Here is a 26,944-nt window from a genome sequence, read left to right on the forward strand (position 1 = left end):
CAAAAGAGGTCTATTTTATGATGGTGTGTATGTCTAGATCTGTATCCAAAATGCAATCTCAGGACCCTTTATTTTTTTGTTGTTGTTGCTGTAGATGGAGACAGCATGCCTTTATTTTGTTTATTTTTATGTGGTGTTAAGGATTGAACCCAGTGTCTCACACATACTAGGCAAGTGCTCTGCCACTGAGCTACAGCCCCGACCCCTCAGGACTCTTTATAAAGATAATTCTTGTTTGTTTGGTAGCCTATAAGAGGTCATAGGAGGATTTTTGGGTTCTGATTCTAGCATGTACCTCAAATGACAGCAGAAGGGATGGGAGAAGATGAGATAACAGGAGCCGCATTTCATCTGAAGCTCCTGGATTTGTGGTTTGGACCCCCATGGGCAGACAGTAGTGGCAGGTGTAGAAGGATCTGCTTTCTGTTTTTGGAGGGGGATAAGAGGACTGGGGATTGAACCCAAAGGCACATTACTACTGAGCTACATTCCTGTCTCCCAACCCCTTTTGAAATATTTTGAGACAGGGTCTTCCTAAGTTGCTGAGGCTGGCCTTGAATTTGCAATCCTCCTGCCTCAGCCCCTGAGCTGCTGGGAGGATTTGCTTTTCTTAAGAGACTTTGATGCCATGGGGCCATTTGTGATGCTGGAGGGCTGCAGCAGGCAGGGGCCCTGGGTGCCACTCTGCAGGAGAGCCCTTCTCTGGCACTCGAAGGGTTAAGAGCCTGGGGCGCTTTGGAGGGGAAAGGTCAGTGTAGACGTTGGTGTCTGCAGAGAAGACAATACCAGTCAAGGACACAGAGGCACCTTGCTTTGAGCAGAGAAGAGAATGCCCAGGAGCGAGAGCTGGGGGAACCTTTTGTGACAATGCTTCCGAGAGTGGACAGGGGGCGGTGTAAGACTGCAGATGGTGCTACCTGGGTTCCCCAAAAAGTAGAGCAGGAAGAAGGGCGAGGAATGCTGCTGCCGTAGCCCAAGGCAGAGAAGGAAGGAGGGGGAAACGTGTAAGGGAAGGCTGGCAGTGTCGTCCTGGCCGCTGGTTCAGCGGAATGCTCCACCGTTGGCAGACTGCTGGACAGGACTGACCACGAGGCCCCCCAGGCCATCTCCCCATAGTCCGTGCAGACAAACCCGGCCTTGGAATAGTCCCCCAGAGGGAGAAGAAAGGGAATTTTATTAAGTCTGGCTCCTTCCTGCCTTGTTCCTGTTGATCAAAGTTCACTTCCTATCTGGGTTTGCCTCTGGGCCTCTTCAGAAGCCAGCGCCCACACCCCACAGGGAGGCAATGTATCCAAGTCCAGCAGCAGCCGGAGAAGCCAGCCTCAGGGAGTGGGGTGATGGCTTGGCTGCACAGTGCATCCAGGGGAGAGGCCCTGGCCTTCCGTGGCGCATGCCATCTGGGGGGACTGATGAGGCTGGTGGAGGCTGAGATGGGGCACGAGGTAGCAGGTATGGAAACTGGTGGCAAAGAGAGACTGAGAGAGAACCGAGGTGCGTCCTGCTGCAGTTTTTCCAGAAAGTCCTGGTTGAGATACAAAGGGACTTTGTAGGAAGGCGGGGCCCTGTGGGAAGGAAAGGATTACGGATAAGAGCAGCGCATGTGGATGGTTGTGAACTTGTCCCGTGTATCCTCAGGCCAGTGAGGTCTGGGGATATTTTGGTAATATCCCGTTTAAAATGAATAGTTGGTCTACTCAAAAATTTTTAAGAGAGGGTCCTTCTTGTTGGAGTACATGCTTTAAAAAAGGGGCATTTGCGATAAGGGCAGGGAGTGAATCAAGGTATCAAGGCAATGAAGTACAAGGTGTGTTTGGGGAATCTCAGTAGAAATTTCAGGCGAAGACACAAAATTCCAGCCAACTTTACATTTTGACTAAAGAATTGGAAATTTATTCCTTAGGAGTAGTAAAAGAAAATACTTCAATTAATAATATGAATAATATATTGCAAGTTCTTGTACTAGGAATTGAACCCAGGGGCATTTTACCACTGAGCTACATTCCCACACCTTTTTAATTTTAATTTTTTTATTTTTTTCACTTATTTATTTTTGCAGTACTGGGGACTGAACCCAGGCCCTTGTGCTTGACAGGCAAGCACTCTACAAACTGAGCTACAATCCAGCTTTTAATTTTTTATTTTGAGAAAAGGTTTGGCCAAGTTGCTTTGGGCCTCGCTAAATTGCTGAGTGCTGGTCTCAAACTTGAAATTCTCCTGCCTCAGTCTCCCAACAGGCGGGAATTCTGTGCCTGGCTCCTGTCAATATATTCTGACCCTAGAGATTCAGGCAATGGGAGACTGAAGCTCAAGAAAGTGTTCTAGGTCTCACAGGTGTGAAAATCACAGATGGACTCACAGGAAGCAGGGAGGGAGGGATAAAGCTGATTCTAAACTGGGTCTACCAGATGCCTGGGGATGTGTCTCTGACCTTTTTGCGAGTCAGTCTGGATCCCACAGGGTTATAGAGCACTGGCAGAGAGATTATCAGCCATCTCCCTCGCCCTCCCACCCTGGCTGGAGACACACACCTTCACTGGGGTCAGGAGGTAGAGGCAAAACCAGCCATAAAACCACCTCACTCAGTGAGGCAGCTCAGGCTCCTACTGACACATGGAAGCGATCTGGATGTCTGCGGGGTTGCATCGGTGCACGCACCCAGCAGAGGCCGCCACCTGGTTCCGCGCAGAGCTGTGGAAGGTGGGGGCTGAGGGCGAGCCCGCGCCGGCGGGCCTTCGCGCTACTGCGCAGGCGCCAGGGCCGCGGACGCCCCGCCTCTCGCGACGCCCCGCCCCGGCGCGAGGCAGGACGGGAAGGCCAAGATGGACGCGTCCATTTGAACGTCTCGCACGCTTGCCTGGCGTTAGCAGTCTACTGCTGCCGTTGGCCGTTCTCCCTCCGGAATCGCGGAGGGAGAGGGGATGAGAAGCTGCGGCGGCCGAGGAGTCACCCCGACCGGTCTGCCGCCGCCCTCGGGCTTCCTTGTCCCCGCGCCTCCGGGGAGGGGCCGGGGCTGGCCGCGCCTGACGCGTCCCGAGTCACACAGGTGCGGGCCGGGCCGCCGCTTGCGGGCGGGTAGCGCGCCTGGACGTTCGCACCCGCCCCGGGGGGACTCGCCCGGGGACCCGAGGGCTGGGGCCACGGGCGGGCCCCGAGCGCGCGCGGGCGCCGAGAGGCTCCCCGCCCCTGGGCCGCACTTTCCGGGGCGCGCCTCGGCTCGCCGAGCTGGATGCTGCGTCCCGAGCGCTGCCCGGGCTTCTGGACGGGCGCTCGGAGCCGGTGTGCGGAGGCTCAGGCGCTTGGCCTGCGCCTTTCCCCGCCCCCTGGAAAGCCCGGGGAAGCTCTGCCTGTTAGTGGAGCCCCAGCTCCAGGGCCCTGCTGTTTGGCTTTCCCTTTTGTGCCACGGTTGCTTTTGCTCTGGTCGTCAGTGCTGACCGTTTGATTTACAGCATATCAACTTAATACGTTTACTGTAGCTGTTTGTGTCGCCTGGGACACATTTATAAAGTTTGGGTTACTGTAAAAATATCAAATATGTTCCCTTAATCAGTACAAAAAGATACTATGCTGTGAAAATAATACTAAAACCGATAATAAGTCTGCAGTTTTCTCTTAGGTTCTGAGAGAATACATTAGAAAATTGCTCAACTAGGGCTGGGGTTGTGGCTCAGTGGTAGAATGCTTACCTACTATGTGTGAGGCACTGGGTTTGATTCTCAGGGCTGCAAATAAATAAATAAGTAAAATAAAGGTCCAACAACTGAAAAAAATATTTTTAAAAAAGAAAATTGCTCAACTAAAGTTGGGTAAAGTTGCAAGTTCTTTAATGTTTCTCTTGTTGATAATATAGGAAGGCCAGCCAAAGTTTGAATTTCTTGTGTTATAAGGTGCTTTTTAGGTTCTGTCCCACATTCTAGTGTTCTCAATACTGATTTTCCAGCGGGTGGAGCAAAGAACTTGTGCCATATTTCATGACATAATTATCTCAGGCATAATATTTAATTCAGTGAATTAACTTTGTAGCTCTAGGGGAGCTGTATAGATATTCCAGAGACTTTGAGGTGTTTGTGCAGCAAAGCAAATTGATGCCAAACAGGCCTCAGGTGAGAAACTAAGTCAAATTCAGTTCAACCTGTTCATCTTGAGTGCTGTTTCAAATATATTAAGGACTGTATAGTGCTGACATCAAAAATTTGTTTTGAGTTCTGCATTTGAGGTTTGCACAGCTTAAATGTTATGCCATGAAAACTGTTTTTGCTGTGGGTGTTGTCTCAGGGACAGAACTGGCACCTGTACTATAAAATGTATTATACAATGTCAAAATATTATCCACCACCACTTACTGTATGTAGAAGTGTTTGGGAAGTAAGAATGGCATGTTTTCACCACGACTTCTCCATGTCTTTGTAGAAATAAACTGGTTTTGATTCTCGAAGCTGACCAGATGTGTTTGAATCTGTACAGAAATAATGTTGATATTTGGAACCCATGTCGAACTTCTCTGAAGAAAGGGCAACAATGATTGCAGCCGGGGATTTGCAGGAATTTGTTCCTTTTGGTCGAGACCACTGCAAGCACCACCCTAATGCTTTGAACCTTCAGCTTCGCCAGCTGCAGCCAGCCTCTGAGCTATGGTCTTCTGATGGTGCTGCTGGCCTGGTGGGATCTCTTCAGGAGGTTTCGATCCACGAGAAACACAAGGTGCCATGAAGATTCTCAGTACATTTTTGTCATGTTGAGTAATATAATCTTGAAATTTAAGGCTACCCTAATGCAACTGAGAAAAAAGTAAGATGCTACTTCCAGGGTAAATACTAAGGTTTGGTAGTTTCAATGCTAAAATAATAATGTGTTATATAATAGTGTGTTGACTGCTTATTTAGACATACTGTATAGCTTGTGATTTTATACTAAGCGTCATTATTGCAAGTATGGTTCTGTTTAAGTGTTTCTCTTAATATGTGAGGACTAGATTTCATGTTATTTGATGATTAAATGGTAGGCATTAGAAATGGTTCGTGCTGTAAATCACTTATATTTTCTGAGAAGGGAAAAGTTATATAAGGAAGTATTATAATCCCAGCTACTCAAGAGACTGAGGCAGGAGGATTTTGAGTTCTAGAGCAACTTGGGCAACTTAGCAAGGTCCTGGCTCGTGAAAAAGCAGAAGGTAGAGTAGTACTTTTTAAAACAATTTTTTATGCAGTACTGAGTTTTGAAACCAGGGGTGCTTTTACAACTGAGCTACATTCCCAGCCCTTCTTGTATTTTATTTTGAGTTTGCTGAGGCTGACCTTGAGCCTGTGGTGCTCTTGCTTCAGTGTCCTGAGTTGCTGGGATTACAGGCACCCTTTCTCTCTTGCACTTATTTATGGCTGGGACGAGGGAGGGAGGGAGGATGAGTGCATGCAGCTGTGGAGCAGGAAGTTGGCCCTGGGGGTGAACTCCCCCAGGGACGCTCTGCGCATTACACTTTCCCCTCTCCACCCCTCTGTACACCTAATGTGTCTATTTAGTCTCTTCAGGAATGATTTCATATTTTGATCTATAGATAAACCATTGTTTCTGCTTGTTTATTTTTGGTAGAGTAATACAGGGGTATAATGTAAAACATAATACAGAGAGTTCTTGAGTGACTGTTTATTTCTGAAGGTCCTGTAAGGTATATCACACCCCATGAACTCTTTCTTCTCTCTTCATCGGTGCCCCAGACCTCCTAGGAGCTGGACTCTGTTGAGTTTAACTTCCCAGGCAAATAGATCTTGCTCCAGGCTATTGAAAAAGCAGAGTGAACATGTATTATATGTGTTAATTTTTAAGGAAAGCTGGCAGTTAAGGAAAGGCGTCAGTGAAATTGGAGATGAAGTGGACTATGATGAGGAACTCTATGTGGCGGGAAATATGGTGATTTGGAGCAAAGGAAGTAAAAGCCAGGCGTTGGCTGTTTATAAAGCGTTTACTGTAGACAGTCCTGTTCAGCAGGTGAGTTTATTTTGAATTTTAACATTTGATTGAATATTTAATGCTTTTGTTTTTTCAAAAAATGTTTGTTTCAAAATTTAACAGAAATGATAACAGTATGAATTTCCCAGCAACTGTGTATACATTTTAACATGTAGTGAAGATAATGGTAGGAAAATAAGAATTTCATTTTATGTAGCATCACCTTTTTTTACACTATCCTTTGCCAATGATAATGGTTCAGTACTATTCTTCAGTACTTCAGTTTGTTATTGTCAACAAAAATCTGTTAAGGATACGATAATATTTTTAAATGCATTATTATAATTGATTGCAAGATAGAGAATAAATAAAAATTGTGGCATTTATAGTAATAGAAAAAAGCAACTAGCTTGCTACCATTGCAGTTGGCTTTTACACTTTACTCTTTTCTAAAAAAAATGGTGAATAAAAGGAAGGAATTAAGCACTTGCTGTGTCTTTTCAGGAAGACATGCAGTTCATTTGCAATTGATGAAGGAAAATTCTTTCTTAGAGAAGAATGCCAGCTGGTAAATGTAGAAGAAATGATAGAATAGAACATCACCATTTTGTAACCTCTGGTGTAGTAATTGGTTCAGCCAAGATTGTAGGTGGTTGCTAACACTTTTGTGTGAAAGGATAATACATGGCACTAAAGTTGTCACCCTGTGGATTCCTTGCTAAATGGAAGGGAAGAAATGTACCTTTATTTTGGAGTTATCTGTTGGTCTCCACCTCAATCACATGCTGGAGTAGAGCATGACTAACAGTAGGAAGAGGGATATCGCGTGCCCCAGAGTAAGGTATGTGGTGTCATCCACCAGGTGTTCTTCCCAGAAGTATTTTAACTGAGTATTTAGCCCTAACTTCCCGTTTATAGACAGATGAGGACTAGAGGATCACATTGTAAAGTAGCACGAGACAAGTGGGTTGGTGGTACAGATGAGGTAAGTATGTCTGAAGGTTGATTTTTTTTTGAAGCTGGCTGAGAGGGATTCATTATCCTATTGTGTTTACTTTGTGTGTATTTGAAATTTTCCATAATAAAAAACTTAAAGAGAAAAACACCATGAAGAAACTAACAATTAAACAAAACCAGAATATGGGAGTGTCTGCATTCTGTTCTCTTTAATAAAGTCAGTGAGAAAGAAAAAAATGGTGAGAACTGTTCTAAATGAAGAGACTAAAGTGATACCACCAAATCAGTATTTTTGAATCCTGTTAAATGAGTTTTAGTTGACTGCTGATTTTAGATTTTTGAGGAGTTCAGGGAATGGGAAAACTGAGAAGAGGGTGATATTAGAAAATTTTTTCCTCCTTTAGGAGGGATGATAGTTTTGTGGTTTTATAGGTGAACATCTTTATTTTTATGACAAGTAGTATTTAGGGATGAAGTCTTGTGTTGTGTTGCACAGTTTCAGTAGTCACTGACCTCCCCCTCAATCCTTCAAGAACACAAATACACATACATGAACAAGTAGGGAAAAATGTTAATGGTTGTTGGGTTAGGTGAAACAGATAGTGATGGTATTATTTTAATTTTTCTTAATTGAAAAGTTTTAGAATAAAAAATTAGGGGGAAAAAACCAATCCATGTAGAGTAGCTGAATTAGAGCTTGGGCCATTGCCAGGAGGCTTTGGAAGCCTTGCTGATAGGAAGTTCCTCATTTATAAATACTGAAATCTTTATGCTTTTACACTGCTTAACCCTGCTCCTTCCATTAATTATTCCTGATGAACATTGGACTCTATTTATTTGGAAGTACAAACTGAATTATTCCATAATTTGAGGGCACATGTGAAAGTATCTGCCCAGGAATGTTAAGCCAGTGATCTTTTTGAAAGATAAGTTTCCCCACATGTAACCCACAAAGTATAAATGTGAAAAGTGAATTTCATGACATCCAAATAGTTTTTTTTTTTTTTAGCTTCTATGTTCCCATCTTGATTTCTGTTTGCTGGGTTCCATGGAGGTGTAGTTATCTCCTTTATCTTAAGTCCCCTTTATACTAATATACTTCTAAGTGTAATCATAAGATTTGGAATTTCAGTCCCTTTGTTCTAGAAAATGTATTGTTAGTCTTCTTGCTAATATGGAGAAAGCTTATTTTGTATTTGGTTAAGGAATATTACCAGGTATGCATGACTCCGATTCTGTTTGTTTATTTGTCCTCCTGGTGTTTATTGTTACAGACCTTGTGCTGGGTGCTGGGGCTGCAAAGACAAATACAGCTTCTGCCTTTAAAAGGCTTGTAGCCTACAAGGCGGGCTCATCAGCAAATAACTGAAGTGCCGTAGCTGTGGGCTCTATAACTGCATCCGCAGTGTGGCGAGAGCCCAGAGCACTGAGATCTGGAGAAGGAATTCTCAAAGAAGATGACATTTGAGTTGAATCTCAGTACAAAGAATTGTGGAAAACATAACTTATGCTAAGTTCAAAAGTACACACGAGGGTGTAGAGAGAGGCAGGGGGGTACTGGATGGATTTAGACACCTATTAAATCAAAAGAATTTGGGTTTTAGGCTGTATGCAGAAGGGAGCCTGCCAGAGATTTTTTTAAATGGACCATTTAAATGGACAAGGATTTTTAGCCTAGTTTTGTAGTCTTAAGAAGAGATGAGTTTGGTGGCAATATATAGGGTTGACTGGAGAGTAGTGAGGCTTGTCAGGATCACTATTTTGTGGTAGTTCTGTTGAAAGAGATTGGTGCCTTGAAGAAAGAGAAGACAGGTGAGAAAGCTGAGGAAGTTAGAAAAAGGGCTAGTGAGCTCTTAGAGATCAAGGATCAAAGTTCATTTAGTTTTAGAGGCTGAGAAGCTAGGATTAAAGGGAAGTAGAGGCTATAATAGGGGCAGTATAGATTTTGTACATTTGAGACTGAAGTGCAGTTCCAAAATATAAATTTTCATTTAATAAAATTGCTATTAAAAACTCCAGTTAAACAAATAAAATCCAGTTAAAAATGGACAAAAGGACTTAAATAGACATTACTCTAAAGATGTACAAATGGCCAATAAGCACATCAAAATGTGTTTAGTCTCACTAGTTGTTGGGCAAATAAATTATAATCATGAGATACCACTTCACACACATTAGGTTGACTGTTAGCAAAAATAATGAAAAACAAGTATTGAGACTGAACAGAAATTGGAATCCTATGCATTACTGCTGGGAATGTAAAAAAGCTGCTGTGAAAAGTGATTTGCTGGATCTTTTTTCAAAAAGTCAAAAGCAGGATCACTATGTAATTCAGCAGTTCCACCTCTAGGTGTCTGCATGGAAGAAAACAGGGGCTACAGCAGATCCTTGAATACCAGTGTTCATAGTAGCATCCTTCACAGTAGCCAAAAGGCAGCTTAACCCGTGCAGCCCACGGACAGATGAGTGGATGAACAGAACGTGGCATATGCAGTTAGGGGAATAGTGCTCAACTCTACCAAGGAAAGAAACATTGGTGCTTGCTGCCACATGGATGAACTTTGAAAACGTCATACTAAATGAAATAAACCAGATGCAAAAGGAAAGTATTGGAAGGTTCCCTTGTATGAGGTGCCAATCATGAGCAGGTCCATTGGGAGAGTGGAGCAGAAGGCTGGGTAAGGGTGAAATGGAGAGTAATTGTTTAACAGGCAGCTTCTGATGAACAAAATCGGTGGAAATGTATAGTGGCCAGGTTGTGTAAACTGTGACTATATTTAATGCCACTGAATTATATGCTTAAAAATGGCTAAAATGCTAAATTTTATGTTGTGTATATTTTAGCTCAGGTAAAAAATATGCCATCAAATAATTTCAGTAAGTGATCGTTGAGCATGCCAGTTAGTTTAATGGTTTTTCCTAGTTTCTATTTTATACAGTGGTCCTTTAAGGAAGGAAGATGTGCTGGGCATGGTCTTGCACACCTGGAATCCCAGCTACCTGAGTGACTGAGGCAGAAGAATCAAAGTTTGAGGCCACCTGCACAACATAGTGAGATCCTGTCTCAAAATAAAACAAACTAAAAAGGCCTGACTCTGGTAGAGTCCCCTGGGTACAATCCCCAGTTCCAAAAAAAAAAAAAGAACAAACAAACAAAAAAAATAAGTCTTAGTTGTTCTAACTATTTTTTCTGATGTGAGTCCAGAGAGAGTCTAAAAATCAGTTGGTAAGTCTGGAGATTCTAAAATAGCTCAACGATTTTAGACTCTTCAGATACCTTCAGCTTTGTATAGGATATAGGCTGTAAGGCTGAACCATTATTTGAATTTTTGCTGTAAGACCTCTCTCTAGTAGATTTTTTGATTTTTGTCTTTTTTCTCCATAACATCTAATTATAAACATCTTATCTTTCCTTATGATATTTATCATTAGCCTAATTTTGTTTTTTCTTATTCTCATTTGTTCCTTTGGTGTATGTTTTGAGCTGAGGAGGAGGGAAAGGTATTTGGTAGATTATGTCATTATTATTTAGGTGCCATTAGTTAATAGATTATTGTTTAGATAAAATTTTCTTAGGTAAGCATTTTGTTTTGATTTTAGGCATTGTGGTGTGACTTCATTATATCACAGGATAAGTCTGAAAAAACCTACAGTAAGTTTCTTTTTGAAATTTTATTTCTTATGATTCCAAATGTTTATCTCATTTTTTTTCATTCAAAATTAGTAGCCACTAATGGTAATGGTTTATCCTAAACACTTTCATATTGTGAGTAAGAATGTTTCTTTAATTCAGCACAACCCCCCCAAAATGTTGTATCCTTTCTTTTCAGGTAGACATGAAGTAGAGAAATGCATTTGTATATTGCAGAGCTCATGTATTAACATGCATAGCATAGAAGGGAAGGATTATATAGCTTCCTTACCATTTCAGGTAAACTTGAACGTTTTAGTTTTTTATGTGTTTTGTTGGAGAACAGTTTAACTGGTTTCAGAGATCTTTTATTTCTTATGCCTTGTAATCAAGAATGTTATATGTAGTCAAAGTATTTTAAGTTTTAGTAGCTTTAATGACTTACCATATTTCTGTCCTTATGCATAAGAAATAAGTTAAATGAATTATGAGGTTTTTTTTTTTTTTGGAGAAGTTCTTGTCAGTTTAAATAATACTTAAGATATCATTTTGAGCCAGGCATATTGGCGCATGCCTGTAATCCCAACAACTTGGGAGGCTGAGGCAGGAGGATCTTAAATCTGAGGTCAGCTTCAGCAACTTAGTGAGACCCTGCCTTAAAACAGAAAATAAAATGGAGTTGGGGATGTGGCTCAATGGTCAAGTACCCCTGGTTCAATCCCCAATACCAGAAAGAAAGATATCATTTTGCTTCTGTTAAATAAAGCATGTGAACAGGACTGGTCTTTTCCCGTTGCTCATATTTTTAATGCCTAGTGCTATGGTTACAATTGTCATTTTGATACTAGCTACTGGTAGGAATTTCACATTGAATTCTTCCGTAGATTTGTTTTTATCCAAGGGTTGCTTTGATCATATTATTTTGTAAAGTTCTTATTGGAAGAAAATCCAGTGTTCTGTCATGTTTCCTAAATGTTTTTAAAGAAAGGGTAGGTTTTCTTACTTGTGCCTTTCCCCACCCTTTTGCCTGATAGGTTGCAAATGTTTGGCCCACTAAATATGGATTGTTGTTTGAACGAAGCAGTGCATCACATGAAGTCCCTCCAGGTCCACCCAGGTATTCATTTGATTCAGTTCACACTTGGTTTTGCAGTACAATTGTTAACCCAAATGTTCTGTGAAGTCAGTAGTGTGCACTTAGCAGCTCTGCTCACTTGCCAGTTAACTATCTACGGCTCCCCCAACCCCAGTAGTAAATTTGAACACGCAGATAGCTTAATAATGAGCTTCAGTTCTTAGCTCGGCAATTTTTTCCTTTTTTACTCTGGACAAAAGCTTAGAGCTTTCTACCCTTTAGTTTCCCTATCTATTACAGGAATGCTGTCATTTACCTCTTGGATTTATGCACACTGACACAGGGCCTATTAAGTATGAAGTGCCCAGTAAGTGGTAGATGGTTATTGGTGGTCTGTTTACCTTGTCTTTCTCTAAATTTTGTTCACTGAAGGGCAGAAACATACAGCACCTGCCATAGTATGGGGCCAGAAGTCAACACTTGCTTAATTTTAAGAAAATTGCTTAGAGATTTTAATTTCTTTCTGTTCTGATAGAAAAAACCCTTTTCCCCCTTTATTTTAAAGTCCTTAACAAATGTGAACTTCTGTTTATTTGACACAGTTTATCTTCTTTTTTCGCCCCCTAAGTACACCCATTTGTAAGCAGGTGTAGATGGCTGTTTCTTTCTTGGCTGCTACAGACACACAGCCATCAAGAGAGTTCAGTGAGCAAAGACAGCTTTAAGTCCATCACTCTTTGGGTTCTGTAGCGACTGCTGTCAGCAGAAGCTCCCTGGGTTGTATTGATTTCCTTCTCTGTGTGTATAGAATTACTGCTATTAGAAGGATCTCTAGGAATGAAATGGAAGACAATGAAAAACAGTAAAGTTTAGATTACCTTTTGAGATGGTAGGTTTCTAGTTGCTCATGTAATCTGGAGAAGATATTCCTTTGCAAGGAAATTGCAAAATTTATGCACGTACTATTCTAGTGTTAGTGATGGATTGTGTGTTTGTTTGTTGCTAGAGAACCTTTACCTACTATGTTCAGCATGCTGCACCCTCTTGATGAAATAACTCCACTTGTGTGTAAATCTGGAAGTAAGTGTATTTTTATATTCTTTTATATAAACTCTCTTGACTTGAGGTGAGAGAGGGAAATAAACATGTTACAAGAGTAACCTTTTCATTATGAAGGTATTTCATATTCATACAAATCTGAAAACCATGGTATTAATTGCTTAGTAGTTATTTTAGTAAATACAAGGCATGTAAATCAATGAACAGTACTGTTGTATTTATAACCTACCTGAAGTTGACTCTGTCCTTAATAATTAGTAAGTTAACAAATAATACTTGCATGAACTGAAAAATGTAGGACCTTATGTCAGTACTGTGTACATTTTAGTGTTTCACCTTCCCTGTTCATAAAATAATTTAATGGGGCTGAGAACTTTACTATTTCCTACAGGTATTTCTAGATGCTTTTCTTTAAATTTTAAATTTGACCAAACATAATATAGATAATCATAAATAATGAAGACTTGAAGACTGAAAAAATATATTTTTGGACATTTTTATTTTTAGGACTTTATACCAGTATATTTTATGAAATATCACTGAGGCTTTTATATTCTATTTTATAGGTTGGCAAACTAGAACCCATGGGCTAAATCTGGTCTGCAGATTGTTTTTATTCTGCTTACAAATATAGGAACAATTTTTACTTATTAAAAAAATTTTTGGTCCTGGATATTGAACCCAGGAGCACTTTACCATTGAACTACATTTCCAGCCCTTTTTTATTTTTTATTTTGAGACAGGGTCTCACTGAGTTACTTAGGGCTTTGCTAAGTTTCTGAAACTGATATTGAACTTGTGATCCTCCTGCCTCAGCCTCCCTAGTTGCTGGGTTTACAGGTGTGCAACACCTCACTGGACTCAGTTTTTACCTTTTTGAAGATGGCAGTAAAAAAGATTTTGCAGTGCAGTCAGCATGTGGACCAAAAAGCCTAAACTTTTTACACTTTGGCCTTTTATAGAAAAAGTTTGCTGACTTTTTTATATTATACTGGTAACAGTTGCAGAGAACCTAAATAAACATGTTAGAGTTTCTGAATGAAATGTAGCCACTGTTGATCATGTTTTTGAAAAATATTTATTGACCTTAGGAATTGCATGTTCAGAATGTGGGCTATAATAAGCAGGTGTGATTTAGAACCAAGTACAGTATGATTCTGATTTTATAAAAGCCTTGTGAGGTAGGTTAGTGCAGTGTTGTGCCTTTTTACTCCCACTTGGGAGGCTGAAACAGGATGATCATTTGAGCCCAGGAGCTTGGGGCTAGCTTGGCCAGTGTAGCAAGACCCCATCTCTTAAAACAACAGCAACAACAAGAAAAAAATCAAGAAGAAAAACTCCCTAATATATTAATAGAATAGTGGTATTATGAGTGACTTTAAAATCATTTCTTTATAATTTATTTTTATGAAATAATTATACTTCATTCTTTAATATTTTAAGAGGAAGGCATTTACATGGAATCTGTCAAATAAGGATATGGATACCAGCCCATGGTACTTGAAAAGTAAAAACTGAACTTCGTAGGAAAACACTCACTTCACATGTATGACCTGTAAGGCAGCAACAGTAGTGTACTGTTCAGCACCATTTGGTTAGTTATGGAGAACAGATACATACAGAGAAGGACCAGTAGGAAGTGAAACATGTAAATAGTTGATTGCAATTTAGAAATGAGTTGTTGAAGGCATCTGGGTCTCTATATCTGACCAGTGAATTTGATGATGAATCAGAAATTCTCAACATTTAGTTGTGTGTGTATATATATATATAGTTGAAATTTGTGTATATATATATATATATATATAGTTGAAATTTGTGGTACTTTCATCTGTAATGTTTTTTTTTTTTTTTTTTTTTTTGGTGGTGCTGGGGATTGAACCCAGGGCCCTGTGCCTGCAAGGCAGGCACTTTACCAACTGAGCTATCTCCTCAGCCCCATCTGTAATGTATTTTTACGGAAGTTGTTGTCCAAAGTAAAGCTTATTGAAATTTCAGGGCTATTTACGTAGTATTTAATGGATTTTGTTCTTTAATTGACTTGGTTTCTCCTACTTCTAGGAATTTTAAGAACTCAGTTCACAATGATGAGTTTATGAAGAACATTGTCTACACTTGGTTGCTATTTTATTTTCATTTAATTTTACATTTAATTTTATTTTAGTGGTACTAGGGATTGAACTCAGTAGTACTCTACCACTGAGTTAAGTCACCAGCCCTTTTTTTAAAAATTTTTATTTTGAGACAAAGTCTCTCTGAGTTTCTAGGCTGACCTCAAGCTTGTGATCCTCCAGGCTCAGCTTCCCCAGCAGCTGGGGTTACAGGTGTGCACCGCTGTGCCTGCTTACTTTTGTTTCTATTTTATTTTTAAGGTCTTTTTGGTTCAACACGGGTACAGTATGTTGTAGATCCTGCAATGAAAATTGTGTTCCTCAACATTGACCCCTCCATCGTCATGACCTATGATGCTGTTCAAAATGTGCATTCTGTGTGGACTCTGCGGAGAGTCAGACCAGAGGTAAAGTCGCTGCTCCTTATTATGAAAGACAGATGATACTGAGTGTCTTCACGTGTTTGTGGATGAAACATTTGTGGGATAGAGTGAGCTTTTTAGGAAAAAAAAAAAAAAAAAGGTTACGTCCTTAGTAACTTAGGTTTACCCTGCATTCTCATGCGGAAGTTTCCTTTTTATTCTGATGTCTCTTTTTTGCCCCTTTGTTTTGACTTCAGGAAGAGAATGTCGTTTTAAAGTTCTCTGAACAGGGAGGAACCCCACAGAACGTGGCCACTAGCAGCTCCCTCACAGCACATCTCAGAAGCCTCTCCAAAGGCGATTCCCCCGTGGCTTCACCTTTCCAGAATTACTCTTCCATTCACAGCCAGAGCCGCTCAGCCTCCTCACCCAGTCTGCATTCCCGGTCACCTTCCATTTCCAACATGGCAGCCCTAAGGTGGGGGCGTCTGCTTGCTGAACAGAATGTCCCAGGCAACAGATACTTCTTTCCTAGTTTTGGAGGATTTTAAATTTCTCTTGACAAGTCTTGTGTGTTCTTTAGGGGAAAATAGCCACAATCCCTGTTGTGCTGCCTTTACTGAGTCCCCTTAGTCTACTATGTCCTTTTTCTTTGAAGAGTCTTGGTTAGAAGCTACTATGCTGTCATAAGATTGCTTTGTTTCTATCACTATGTGGCAACAGTTTAATGAATGTTAATTCTAAAAGTATCTTGGTAGTTTTCTTTGGCTTTAGTTTGTATTCTTTTTTTCTTTTGATTTTCATATCTGTCTAGCTATACATCTGGTGATATAGATATATGTGTGGGTATGCATATGTTTTTACTCACATAGTACATATGTATTTTTGCTGATATATATATCAGCAGTGATGATTCTAGGACAAGTTTTGTTTAGGTATGCATGTATGTATATCTGGCTATGGAGAACATAGTTTAGTCCTTTTTGAAAAATATTAACAATTTTTCGGAGGAAATAATAATTAAATTAATTTTTAGTTTTACAAGTATATTGTTTTAACAAAAGTTCTAAATCTTTAGAGTACAGAATAGCATGTTGATATGAACCCTTTAAATAGCTGTTAAAAAACGGGTTTCTTTTCTCATTGGGGTTATGCTGTGAGTGCGCATCTGTGGAGGTTTGGGTGGTGTTATTGGATGTGCACTGTGGAACCTGGATCCAGTTGTGACACCTGCTGTTCTCTGTTTGTTTGCAGCCGTGCTCACTCTCCTGCCTTAGGAGTGCACTCCTTTTCAGGGGTGCAAAGGTTCAACCTTTCAAGCCATAATCAATCTCCAAAGAGACACAGTATTTCTCATTCTCCAAATAGTAATTCTAATGGCTCCTTTCTTGCACCAGAAACAGAACCAATTGTTCCTGAACTCTGCATTGATCATTTGTGGACAGAACCAATTACTAATATAAGGTTTGGAGTATGTAATTTTATATTCAGACAAAGCTTGAAGTCACGAAAAATTCTTGGCATCGGGCTGGGGCTGTAGCTCAGTGGTGGAGGCTGGTCTAGCATGCACAGGGTCCTGCCTTCAATTCCCAGCACCTCAAAAAGGGGATAGGTATTTTTCTTAAGGCTTCCTTTATACATAATCAGTTATTAATAGGTAGATATTTATGTTACGGCTACCTAAGTTTCAATAGGGAATATTAATAATATTAAAGTGATCATTAAAATATTATTTTGCCATTTGATATTTCTTTAACTTAGTAATAATGATTTGAGGTGTTTGACATTGTAGGGAGAAACAACTTATTTCAACAGATTAGGAAATTGGGAATTTTGTGGTATTTTTTCTAAGTTTTATCCTCATATTCAGTGCAAGTGCTAGTTTTTGGGAAACACAGCTCAGACCTCTGTTCTATATGACTTTTCTCCTTTTGTGTGTTCTTTAATTATTTTTTTAATTTGGCCATATGCCAATGTGTGTGCTAATTAATGGGCCAATAAGTTACTATTCCTAAATAAAATAAGCAAAACAAACAGAAAAGGTTACTGTCTCTGTACTCAGAGAACTGAAGGGTAGTGGCACAGGAGGGACCGATACCCAGGCTGGTAGGGCTCTGGAAAGATGGACAGGCATTGTCTGGCAGGTGAGCTCAGAAGAGAAGTTCAGAAGTGAGCATGGGTCTTGTTCAGGGAATCCTCCCACCGTGGTTTGTCTAGGGGAAGGGAAGGGACCGAGAAAGAGGAGCCTCAGAGAGGGCTTGCTTGTGGCCAGCTCTCTCTGGTGAGAACAGCAGGAAGCCCTTTGTATGTTGTGAACCCAGGGCAGAGAGCAGAGCAGTAACCAGGGAGCTGTGACTTGGAGTGGTTACCAAGGCAAGAGGGACGCATTGTGCTCTAAGGAGTGCAGGAGCCAGGATCCCGCGGGCCTGGCCTGACCTGGTGACCAAGGCAAGAGGGACGCATTGAGCTCTAAGGAGTGCAGGAGCCAGGATCCCGCGGGCCTGGCCTGACCTGGTGACCAAGGCAAGAGGGACGCATTGAGCTCTAAGGAGTGCAGGAGCCAGGATCCCGCGGGCCTGGCCTGACCTGGTGACCAAGGCAAGAGGGACGCATTGAGCTCTAAGGAGTGCAGGAGCCGGGATCCCGCGGGCCTGGCCTGGTGACCAAGGCAAGAGGGACGCATTGTGCTCTAAGGAGTGCAGGAGCCGGGATCCCGCGGCCCTGGCCTGGTGACCAAGGCAAGAGGGACGCATTGTGCTCTAAGGAGTGCAGGAGCCGGGATCCTGCAGGCCTGTCGTTGTAGTCGCAGGGCTTCTTTAACTCTGGCAGTGTATCCAGTAATTGTGTAGTGGGTAGTGTAGGCCTTTTCCTAGGCAGGGGTCTTAAAGTCATTAGATTCTCAGAGGGGTCTGTGACCTCCAAACAGTTAAAACCCAGTAGAGGGCTGGGAACTGAAGTCCTGGAAACGTAGGGTTTGGGGGGTGAAAAGAGATGAAGCTGCTGCAGAGCAACAAAGTGAGAGAGGTCAGATGGGAGTAGTAGCAGGGAACATCGTGGAACAACACACGGAAAGCCCACTTCAGGAGGAAAGAGATGCCAGGATTGCCGGTGCGGTGTGGCCCTGAGCAGGGAATTCTGAGTGAGCCTGGAGGGCGTTGAGTTCATGGGCAGCCTTGCTTAGAGGATCTTAGGCTTGGAGGGTGGAGGGGGCACAGGTAGAAGAAGTGAATGGGGGCCGAGACAGTGAGCCCAGGCCTGTGGACTACTGCAGGGAGTCTGTCTTTGGGGATGAGGACGCAGCAAGCTAGTGGGCGTCTGAAAGGTCAAGGAGATTTTTGGTTTCTCTGAACTATGGTAAAGAAAATTAGTCTTTGTGAATATACTTCTAAATACCTTGTTTATCTAAAAAGTAAGAACATTTTCTTACCTAACCATAATACCATTTCTACATTCAACCAAATTAACAAGGCCTTTTATATCATCTGATATTTAGTCCATCAACCTTTTTTATTCTTTTTGTGTCTTTGGGGTCAAATTCAAGGTTTGTTATTACCAATGAGCTATATCCCCAGACCTTAGTCCACTTTTTTGCGGGGTAGGGGTACCAGGGATTGAACCTAGGGGTGCTTGACCACTGAGCTACATCTCCAGCTACTTTATTTTTTATTTAGAGACAGGGTCTCACTCAGTTGCTTAGGGCCTTGCTAAGTTTCTGAGGCTGGCTTTGAACTTGTGATCCTCCTGCTTCAGCCTCCTGAGCTGTTGGGATTACAGATGTGTGCCACCATGCCTGGCCATCCTTTTTTTGTTGTTGGTAGTATTGGGGGAGTAAACTTAGGGGTGTTCTCCTCCTGAGTAATAGCCTTAGCCTTTTTCATTTCATTTTTATTTTATTATTATTTTTTTTATTTTTATTTTTTGGGTACTGGCATTGATCTCAGGGGCACTTAACTACTGAGCCACATCCCCAGTCGTGTTTTGTATTTTGTTTAGACACAGGGTCTCACTGAGTTGCTTAGTGCTTCGCTTTTGCTGAGGCTGGCTTTGAACTCAGGATCCTCCTGCCTCAGCCTCCTGAGCTACTGGGATTACAGGCATGTGCCACTGTGCCTGGCCCTTTTTTTATTTTATTTTAAAATTTTGACACAGGGTCTTGATAAGTTGCCCAGGCTAGCTTCTGACTTGTTATCCTCCTGCCTCGGCCTCCTGAGCTGTTGGGATCTCAGGAGTGCGCCACCATTCCTGGTGCTTGGTGCATTTTCTTTATTGCAGGTCTTCCAATGTGCAAGCCTAGGCCACTAAGACTGTACTCAAAGCAGGGAAAGCCTAGGAAATACCAAGGGAGGGAAGAGTCGGGGGAGTGAGGAACCTGAAAGGGGCCTAAGTGGAGACCTTAGATTTCTTCTTGGGAGAGATTTTTTTTAAAAGATTTTTAAATTACCAAGGTAGATTTTCCGACCACTGCTGACAATTTATTAACGTGTCTGTTGCAGAGAGAAAAATTCACAGGCCTCAAAGGTGTTCATTACCTCTGACCTGTGTGGACAGAAGTTCTTGTGTTTTCTAGTGGAGTCACAGCTCCAGTTACGGTAAGTGCATGTGTTTCCCATTTTCCTGTGTGAATACTTGGCAGGCTCTTTCTTCCCTCATTCCCGTCCTCTTCCCTTATTTTGTGGTTCTGGGATTGAACTCAGGGCCTTAATTTTGCAAGGCAAGCACTCTGTCTTGGAGCTGCATCCCCAGCCCCTCCCTTACTTTCTTAAGTATTATTTATATGTCATAAAATTAACATGTTTTAAAGATACAATGAAATGAAGTTTAGTATATTTACAGTTACACAACCATTACAATTCATTTTTTTAAACATTTCTATCACCATAGAAAGATTCTTTTAAAATAAAAAATAAAAATTGAGAAAAAAAAAAAGATTCCCTTGTGCCCATTTGTGGTCAGTGTTATTTCCATTCCAAATCTCGTGTGCTCATTCTGTGGGCTTTTTGCCTTTATAACACACATCAATCTTCTCTGGACATTTTATGTATGTAGAGTTACAGAAGCACACGTGTTGTTTTGTGTTGAGTTTTTTCACTTTGCACTGGATCCTCTGTGTTGTAGATCATATGACTACTTCATTCCTGTTGCCATTAATAGTCTACTGTGCAGATATACCACAGGAAGGTTATCTGTTCTCTATGGATGCGTATTTGGTTTGTTTCCACTTTTTGGCCACTGTGAATTATGGCACTCTGAACCTTCTGTCTTTGCAAGGACATATTATTTCATTGTTCTCAGGTAGATACCTAGGAGGAGAATTTTTGGATTGAATAGTAAATTCTTGTTTAACTTTTTAAGAAATTACTGATTTCAAAATAGGCTCTGAAGCATCTTACATTCCCACAAACAACACATGAAGGTTCATTTCTGGAGATTGTCAGCGTCTGTGAGTGTGGCCATTCTAGTGGATGTGATGTGGTTCAGTTTGCATTTCCCGAATGCCTTCTGATGGTGTATATCTTCTCATGTGGTAGTTAGCCACTCATTTACCTCCTTAGATGAAATATCTATTCAGATCTTTTGCCCACTTATTTACATTTTCATCTTGAAATATTTATCAGTGCCAGGAAATTCCAAAATAATGGAGAGGTCCTTTGTATCCTGCTCTTTTCCCCGAGGTAACGTGTTACATAACTGCAGTACACTATCAGAACCAGGGAGCTGATCTCGGTACGATCCACACCCTTCTTTCAGACTTCCTCAGTTTTATAGGTACTCACTCGTGTATGTGTGTGATCTTAGTTCCATGCAGTTTTCTCACAGATGAGGGTTTATGTTAATGCTTCCGCGATCACAATAAAAAAGGCCTTCGTCACTGCTGCTCTTGGTGGTTACACCATAGCCCTCACCCACATCCCTTCTCCTCTTCACTGCTAGTAGCTGCCGACTTGTTCTCCATGTATAATTATGCCATTCGAGGATGTCAGGCAAATGGAATTATTATAGTGTGTAACTTTTAAAGACTCTCTTTCCATTCATATGATACTCAAGACTCATACAAGTTGTTGCATGTATCACTTTCTTTCTTTCTTTCCTTTTTTTTTTTTTTTAAATTTTAAATATTTAGCTGCGTTAAGTTTCAAGAAAGTAATGATAGAACCCAGCTCATCTTCGGCTCTGTCACCAGCATACATGCAAAGGATGCAGCACCAGTGGAGGTAACTGGAGGCACATTTCTAAAGAAGTTGAAAACGATTTTGCTTCATCAGATTTTTCACCCAAAAATCTGTTAATTTGCTCAGAGTGGAAAATAAATTTGTCTTTTTTAGAAGATAGACACCATGCTGGTCCTGGAAGGCAGTGGAAATTTGGTATTGTACACAGGAGTGGTTCGGGTAAGTAACAGGCATACTTGATGCTTTAGAAGGACTGTCTTCACTATTTAAAATTTGTTAGACTCCTGCCTGCACAATTTGGCAGAGATTTTTGTTAAGTTGAAAGTGTAGTCTGGTCCTAATTTGGAGTGGTGAGGCTCACTGCCATCAGAATCATTGGCACTGTGAACCTGGCACCACAGATGGGGATCCTTAAATGAGGATAGGTAGATTATTAATGAAAAATAAGTTAGTTAACTATAGTTTTGAAGTTGGTGTCTGGTAATTTTGGTTACCAGTGTTTTGTAAAATTTCATTATATTGAGTTTGGTGTACGTTGTCTACAGTTTTCTTTTTTTTTTTTTAAATTTTGATATATATATAGAATATATGTATAGATTTTATATATATGATACATATGAAGAATTAACTTACAGATATGCAGAATAAGATACATTCTACAAATTTAAGTGATGGGCTTTAAACATATCCAGAGTCTGAAGGATAGCGAAGTACGCCTTCACCGGCTGCCTCATCACCTTCATCTTGTTCTTTTCTGATTTTGAGCCCCTCACACTCACCCCCATAGGCACTATCCTGATTTTTGTGGTAAATCATTCCCTTGTTTTTATTATTAGTTTATAGTTATGTTTGTATCACTGAAGAGTAATTTGTTTAGTTTTCCTTGTTTTTGCATTTTTGTGAAAGGAAGTCATACTGTTCTGACTTGTTTGTCTTGCTCAATGTAGTTTATAAGGTTTATCTACGTTGTTCACTCACTCCCTGTTCTTTAGTATTCCACTGTATTATTATCCCAAAATCTTTACTGTTTTGTTAGTCATTGAAGTTATTCCTGTTGCCTCTGCAATTTCCTTTGATAAACAGTGCTTTCTTTTTGTACTGGAGATTGAACCCAAAGGTACGTGACCACTAAACCACATCCCCAACCCTTTTTTATTTTTATTTTTTGAGGCAGAGTCTTGCTAGGTTGCTTAGGGCCTCACTAACTTGCTGAGGCTGGCCATTGTGCCCAGCTGATAAACACTGCTTTTAAAAATTCATATTTTAAAAACCAGCCTCAGCAACTTAGCGAGGCCTTAAGCAACTTAGGAAGACCGTGTCTGAAAAATAAAAAACAAGAGCTGGGGATATTGCTCAGTTAAGTGTCCCTGGGTTCAATCCCTGGTGCCAAATAAACCCCCAAAAATCTTTGTCTCTCCTTTTCTGCCCCCCCCCCCCTTTGGAGTATGTGCATATTTAATTTGACCATGTGGTGTTAAATTGTTTTCCGTATTGTAGATTATACCAGTTTTCAACTTCTCCCCCTACCTCTTGGATCCAGCAGTGTGTGTCCTCAGTGCTTCTTTGGTCTTACTAATCTGTAGTACTACTGTCAGTGTTTTTTTGGCCCAAATTAGCGCATTGTTAATACCAAGTGAGTACAGAAGTCTAGGCTCCTCACTATGCCTTTTCTGATGCAACTGGGTACAATTTTTTTGTGGTTGATTATAGTATAAAAATTTTCTATCTATCTTGTTAAACTGTTCCTGTATGGTTTTTTTGATGAGTGAGAACAGGATTTCTTGTCCTCCCCCTTTTTTTAATCTGCTCCCATTGGTGTTTCTGGGTTGTCAGCTTTTCTGGCACCCAGACCTTGGTATGAGAGACAGAAAGAAACACAGGGAATTCATCATCCTGTCGTTTGTTGGGTCTTGAGGTCTTGAGCTCTTCTGCCTTCTCTCTACTTGTCAGAATCTTTTTTTTTTTTTTTTTTTTTGCGGTACTGGGGATTGAACCCAGGGCCTTGTGCTTAGGAGGCAAGCACGCTACAAACTGAGCTACATCCCCAGCCCACTGTCAGAATCTTATATTTGTTTTATATACAACATTTAGGATTTTCAGCTGTGCTTAGCTGGAAGAACAGTGAGATACCTCTCTGTTCCATCTTCTTGGGGGGTGGCTTAGATTTTGATAGGTATTGTGTTGAATCTAGATACATTTGGGAGATGATTGACATCTTCATAATGTTGTCTTTTGAACTCAGAGCCATGCACATGATAGGCAAGTGCTCTGCCACTGAGCTACAAACCCAGTCTCCATATTATCTTGTTATTTTTAAAAATACTTGTTCAGTTCCGCCCTTTTCTCCTTTCCTCTTCTCCAGTGATGCAGTTGTTAGGCATTTTGTTACTGTCCCACACAGGTCCCTGAGGTCTTAGTTTTTGGTCTGGTCTTTGTATGCTCCCTTGTTTGTGGAGAGAGGAGGGTAGCCCAGGCTCCTGCCCCACCACAGCTGCTGTGTGGGAGGAGAGGAGGAGAGGTGCTCGTCTTGGCAAGAAGGTCAGACCCTGCCATAGTCCTTGCTGTCCCTGCAGAGCTGGGATGCAGGCCTGGCCTGGCCCATGGCTTCTATGCTGGGGCCCATAGCCTCCTAGTCTTGGCAGAGGGGGTGAGAGGACTCTGTCACAGTGTCTAGGCCATGCTTCCTGGTGAAGGGTTGGGGCAGGGGCACGGTTTTTTTCTGTGGTGTTTGCTTAGAGTTGGGCAGGTGTGGTGTTTCTGTCTTGCGTGGCCAAGCTTTTGTCAACACTGACTAGAAAGAACAAGGTTTCTTGAGGTCTCGTGTGTGATTGTGGGCATGTCTGGGTCACAGGCCCCTTGAGATCCAAGGCCTGTTACATAAGGGTCAAACAATAACAGCAAAGACCAAGAATCTCCTGAGTCCATCTCTTTCCCGTCTTCAGTCTCTAGTTGGTCCCTTTGTGAGTTTGAGCAGTGCTTCCTTGTTACTTGGAAGTTATGGGAGCTTGTGAGGCAAGTGCTAGGGTTCTGGGAAGCTCAGAAACGGCTGCCACTGTGCTAGCGCTCACTGCCGCCCAGGGTCGCATTCCGGCACCTTGTCAGCTCCAGCTTTTCAGCGATCCATTAACGTCCACCTTGTTGAGATCTACTTACTTCTCAGCTTCTCCCTCTGGTTGGATCATACAGTTTTTGGCCTGTATGGACCTGAATATCTATGGCGTTTTCCCGGAAAGCCCTCCAGGAAGCAGAGATGCTGGGTGGTTAGCATAGATTGCTACTCACTCTTAAGTCCAGTGAAGAACTGAGCATATATGATGTTTTCTGGGGAAGAACTATTGTAGACTTTATGATGGACAGCAGTGGTGAGCTGGAGAGCCGTTAGAATCAGGTCAGATTTCAGGTTTTAAGCCACACACAGTTTCTTAGCCTCTGAGAGTAATTGTGTCCTTTCTCTGCTTTGAGACTTGCTAACAAGATTACTGCACGCAACCTCTGAAAGCTTAGGGGCCCTACTGTCTTTATCGCCTATAAGGTAGGAACAGGGGTACTATTAACTACATGGGACTTTGTTTTGATGATCTTAACATTTTCCCTCTTCTGATTTTTTTTTTTTTTTTTTGGTACTGGTGATTTAACCCAGAGGTGCTTAACCACTGAGTCACATCCCCAGCCTTTTTATATTTTATTTAGAGACAGGGTCTTGCTAAATAGTTTAGGCTGGCTTTAAACTTGCAATCCTCCTGCCTCAGCCTCCTGAGCTGCTTGGATTGCAGGCCTGGCTCCATTTCTTGAAAAAAAACAAAAAATGGTTCTTAATGAAAAGGAATCAGACAAGAAATTAAGGCAAGTTGTTTGCAGTTGTTTGGTGGAATTTGAAAAAATTGTTAAAATATTGTTTGTTTTTCCACTTGTGTTTGATGAGCATAAACTTCGACATATTAAAAGGAATTTGTGCTTAACTTGCTTTATCGTTTTGTTTAAGGATGTGATGCATTCACTAAAGCCAGTACTTTCCCCCACTTTTTTGTTGCTTGAAGGTGGGAAAGGTTTTTATTCCTGGACTGCCAGCTCCTTCCCTGACAATGTCCAACACCATGCCACGACCCAGCACGCCCCTTGACAGCGTCAGTACTCCTAAGCCTCTCGGTAAACTGCTGGGATCATTGGATGAGGTAAGAAGTGGATTAGATATTAGCAAAATTAATTTTAGATAATACTTACAGAATGTGTTTTTGAACACAAATGATAGAATTGCCATACGTTAATCTCCCTTTTGATGTGTGTGCTACTGTTTGAAGGTTCTTGAGAGATGAAAATGATATATACTTTTCCAACTAGGGAGCTCAAAGTGTACTCGGAAGGAGTAGATGTACTGTCTGCTTAAGAAATTATTATTTAGGGTAGACTGCTATTATTACTATATGATTAGGGGAGACTGTTTTGATCTTCCAGTGAGAAATAAATGTACCCTAGTAGACTCACTGAGGGAAAGATGCATCCTGTGGGTCATCGTGGCAAAAACCAGAGGTTTGTCTCCGAGAGGCACGTTGAACTGGGAGGCTCATAGGATTCTAAAACAGAAAAGGCATTTGGGGAGGGAGGAGTCACACAGACACAGGTGTGGAGGCAGCAGAGTGGAGAATAACTGATGAAGGGGTTGGCCTCTCCTTCTCCTAACACATGGTAAGGACTCCATGGAGCTGTGGAGTGAATGCTTAAAATCTGAGTAGTCTTCAGGTGAGGCAGGGCAGGAGGGACAGTGGTAATGGCAAACCTCTGCTCGTTTTCTGTGTGCAAGGTATTGTTGTATGTGCTTTATAAGTGTTAATGCACCGAAGCACTTAGAACAGCTTTGTTGACTGAGAAGATGCTGGGTGATCCTTGTTTACGACTGGGCACGTGGATACACAGAGGCCACTTGTCCAGTGCTGTGAAGCTAATGAGTGGTAAAGCTCATTAGCTTATACTGTTACTTTCAGATAGAAAGGATAAAAAGCTGGTTTTATTCTGAATGCAGTTGCCAGGGCATTTCAGGTTTTTGAAGAAGGAGTTGTGAGTGTTGAGATCTGTTTTAGACAGGTTTCTCTTGGAAGCGAAGGTGGGAGACCTCTTAGACTCTAAATGTAGTCTGTGTCCATGTGAGAGATACAGAAAGGTTCTAGCTAGAGTGGTCTGAGAGGAGAGGGAGACAGTGATGAAAGACACCTGGGGACATATAAGTGACAGCTGGTCACTTGACTGGCTTTATTCTGCTAGACTGGGGAGTGGTCTTGTGGAACAAAGCTCAAAATTCCCCACACCACCTGGCAGGTACCTGTCCTAGTCAAGGAGGAAAAGTAGTGTGTATTTGAGGAGCACCTAAATGCAGCTATTTAGGGGCAGTTTGAAGGAAAAGTTAGTGCTGGCAATTGTATTGGGTAATGTCTGGGACCTGGTTTGGTTTTTAAATATACACATCACTGACCTTTTTTTCTTTAAGCACATTTTCAGGACTTTCAGAAGGAAAACTGGAGAAGTAGCACAGGGTTTTATGTGATTTGGAAGTTTCTTTTATAATGAAAAGTGGTTTCCAGCTTTTGAAGGAGTTCCACAAACCCAGGAATGGCTAGTGTCCTTTGAGGTCACTGGAGACCATGGTC

General features: G+C 41.5%; 1 protein-coding gene across 3 annotated transcripts in view; it reads left to right on the forward strand.

Annotated features, from left to right (window-relative positions):
- Window positions 1-2,808: 2,808 nt before the first annotated feature.
- Anapc1 (anaphase promoting complex subunit 1) overlaps window positions 2,809-26,944 on the forward strand; it is a 75,349-nt gene continuing 51,213 nt past the window's right edge. Inside the window, exons 1-14 of one of the 3 annotated variants that reach the window (XM_047522488.1) lie at window positions 2,809-3,043; window positions 4,462-4,698; window positions 5,818-5,979; window positions 10,498-10,549; window positions 10,728-10,828; window positions 11,563-11,645; window positions 12,610-12,683; window positions 15,035-15,180; window positions 15,393-15,613; window positions 16,390-16,599; window positions 19,629-19,724; window positions 21,257-21,347; window positions 21,459-21,524; window positions 25,343-25,477. In XM_047522488.1, coding sequence (XP_047378444.1) covers window positions 4,486-4,698; window positions 5,818-5,979; window positions 10,498-10,549; window positions 10,728-10,828; window positions 11,563-11,645; window positions 12,610-12,683; window positions 15,035-15,180; window positions 15,393-15,613; window positions 16,390-16,599; window positions 19,629-19,724; window positions 21,257-21,347; window positions 21,459-21,524; window positions 25,343-25,477 — 1,650 coding nt within the window. In that variant the 5' untranslated portion in view covers window positions 2,809-3,043; window positions 4,462-4,485. Of the gene's footprint in view, window positions 3,044-4,461; window positions 4,699-5,817; window positions 5,980-10,497; window positions 10,550-10,727; window positions 10,829-11,562; window positions 11,646-12,609; window positions 12,684-15,034; window positions 15,181-15,392; window positions 15,614-16,389; window positions 16,600-19,628; window positions 19,725-21,256; window positions 21,348-21,458; window positions 21,525-25,342; window positions 25,478-26,944 lie in introns of those variants that run through there. The other 2 variants (XM_047522489.1, XM_047522491.1) reach the window with 2 other exon arrangements.

Source organism: Sciurus carolinensis, chromosome 13, assembly GCF_902686445.1.
Source record: "Sciurus carolinensis chromosome 13, mSciCar1.2, whole genome shotgun sequence".
NCBI lineage: Eukaryota > Metazoa > Chordata > Mammalia > Rodentia > Sciuridae > Sciurus > Sciurus carolinensis.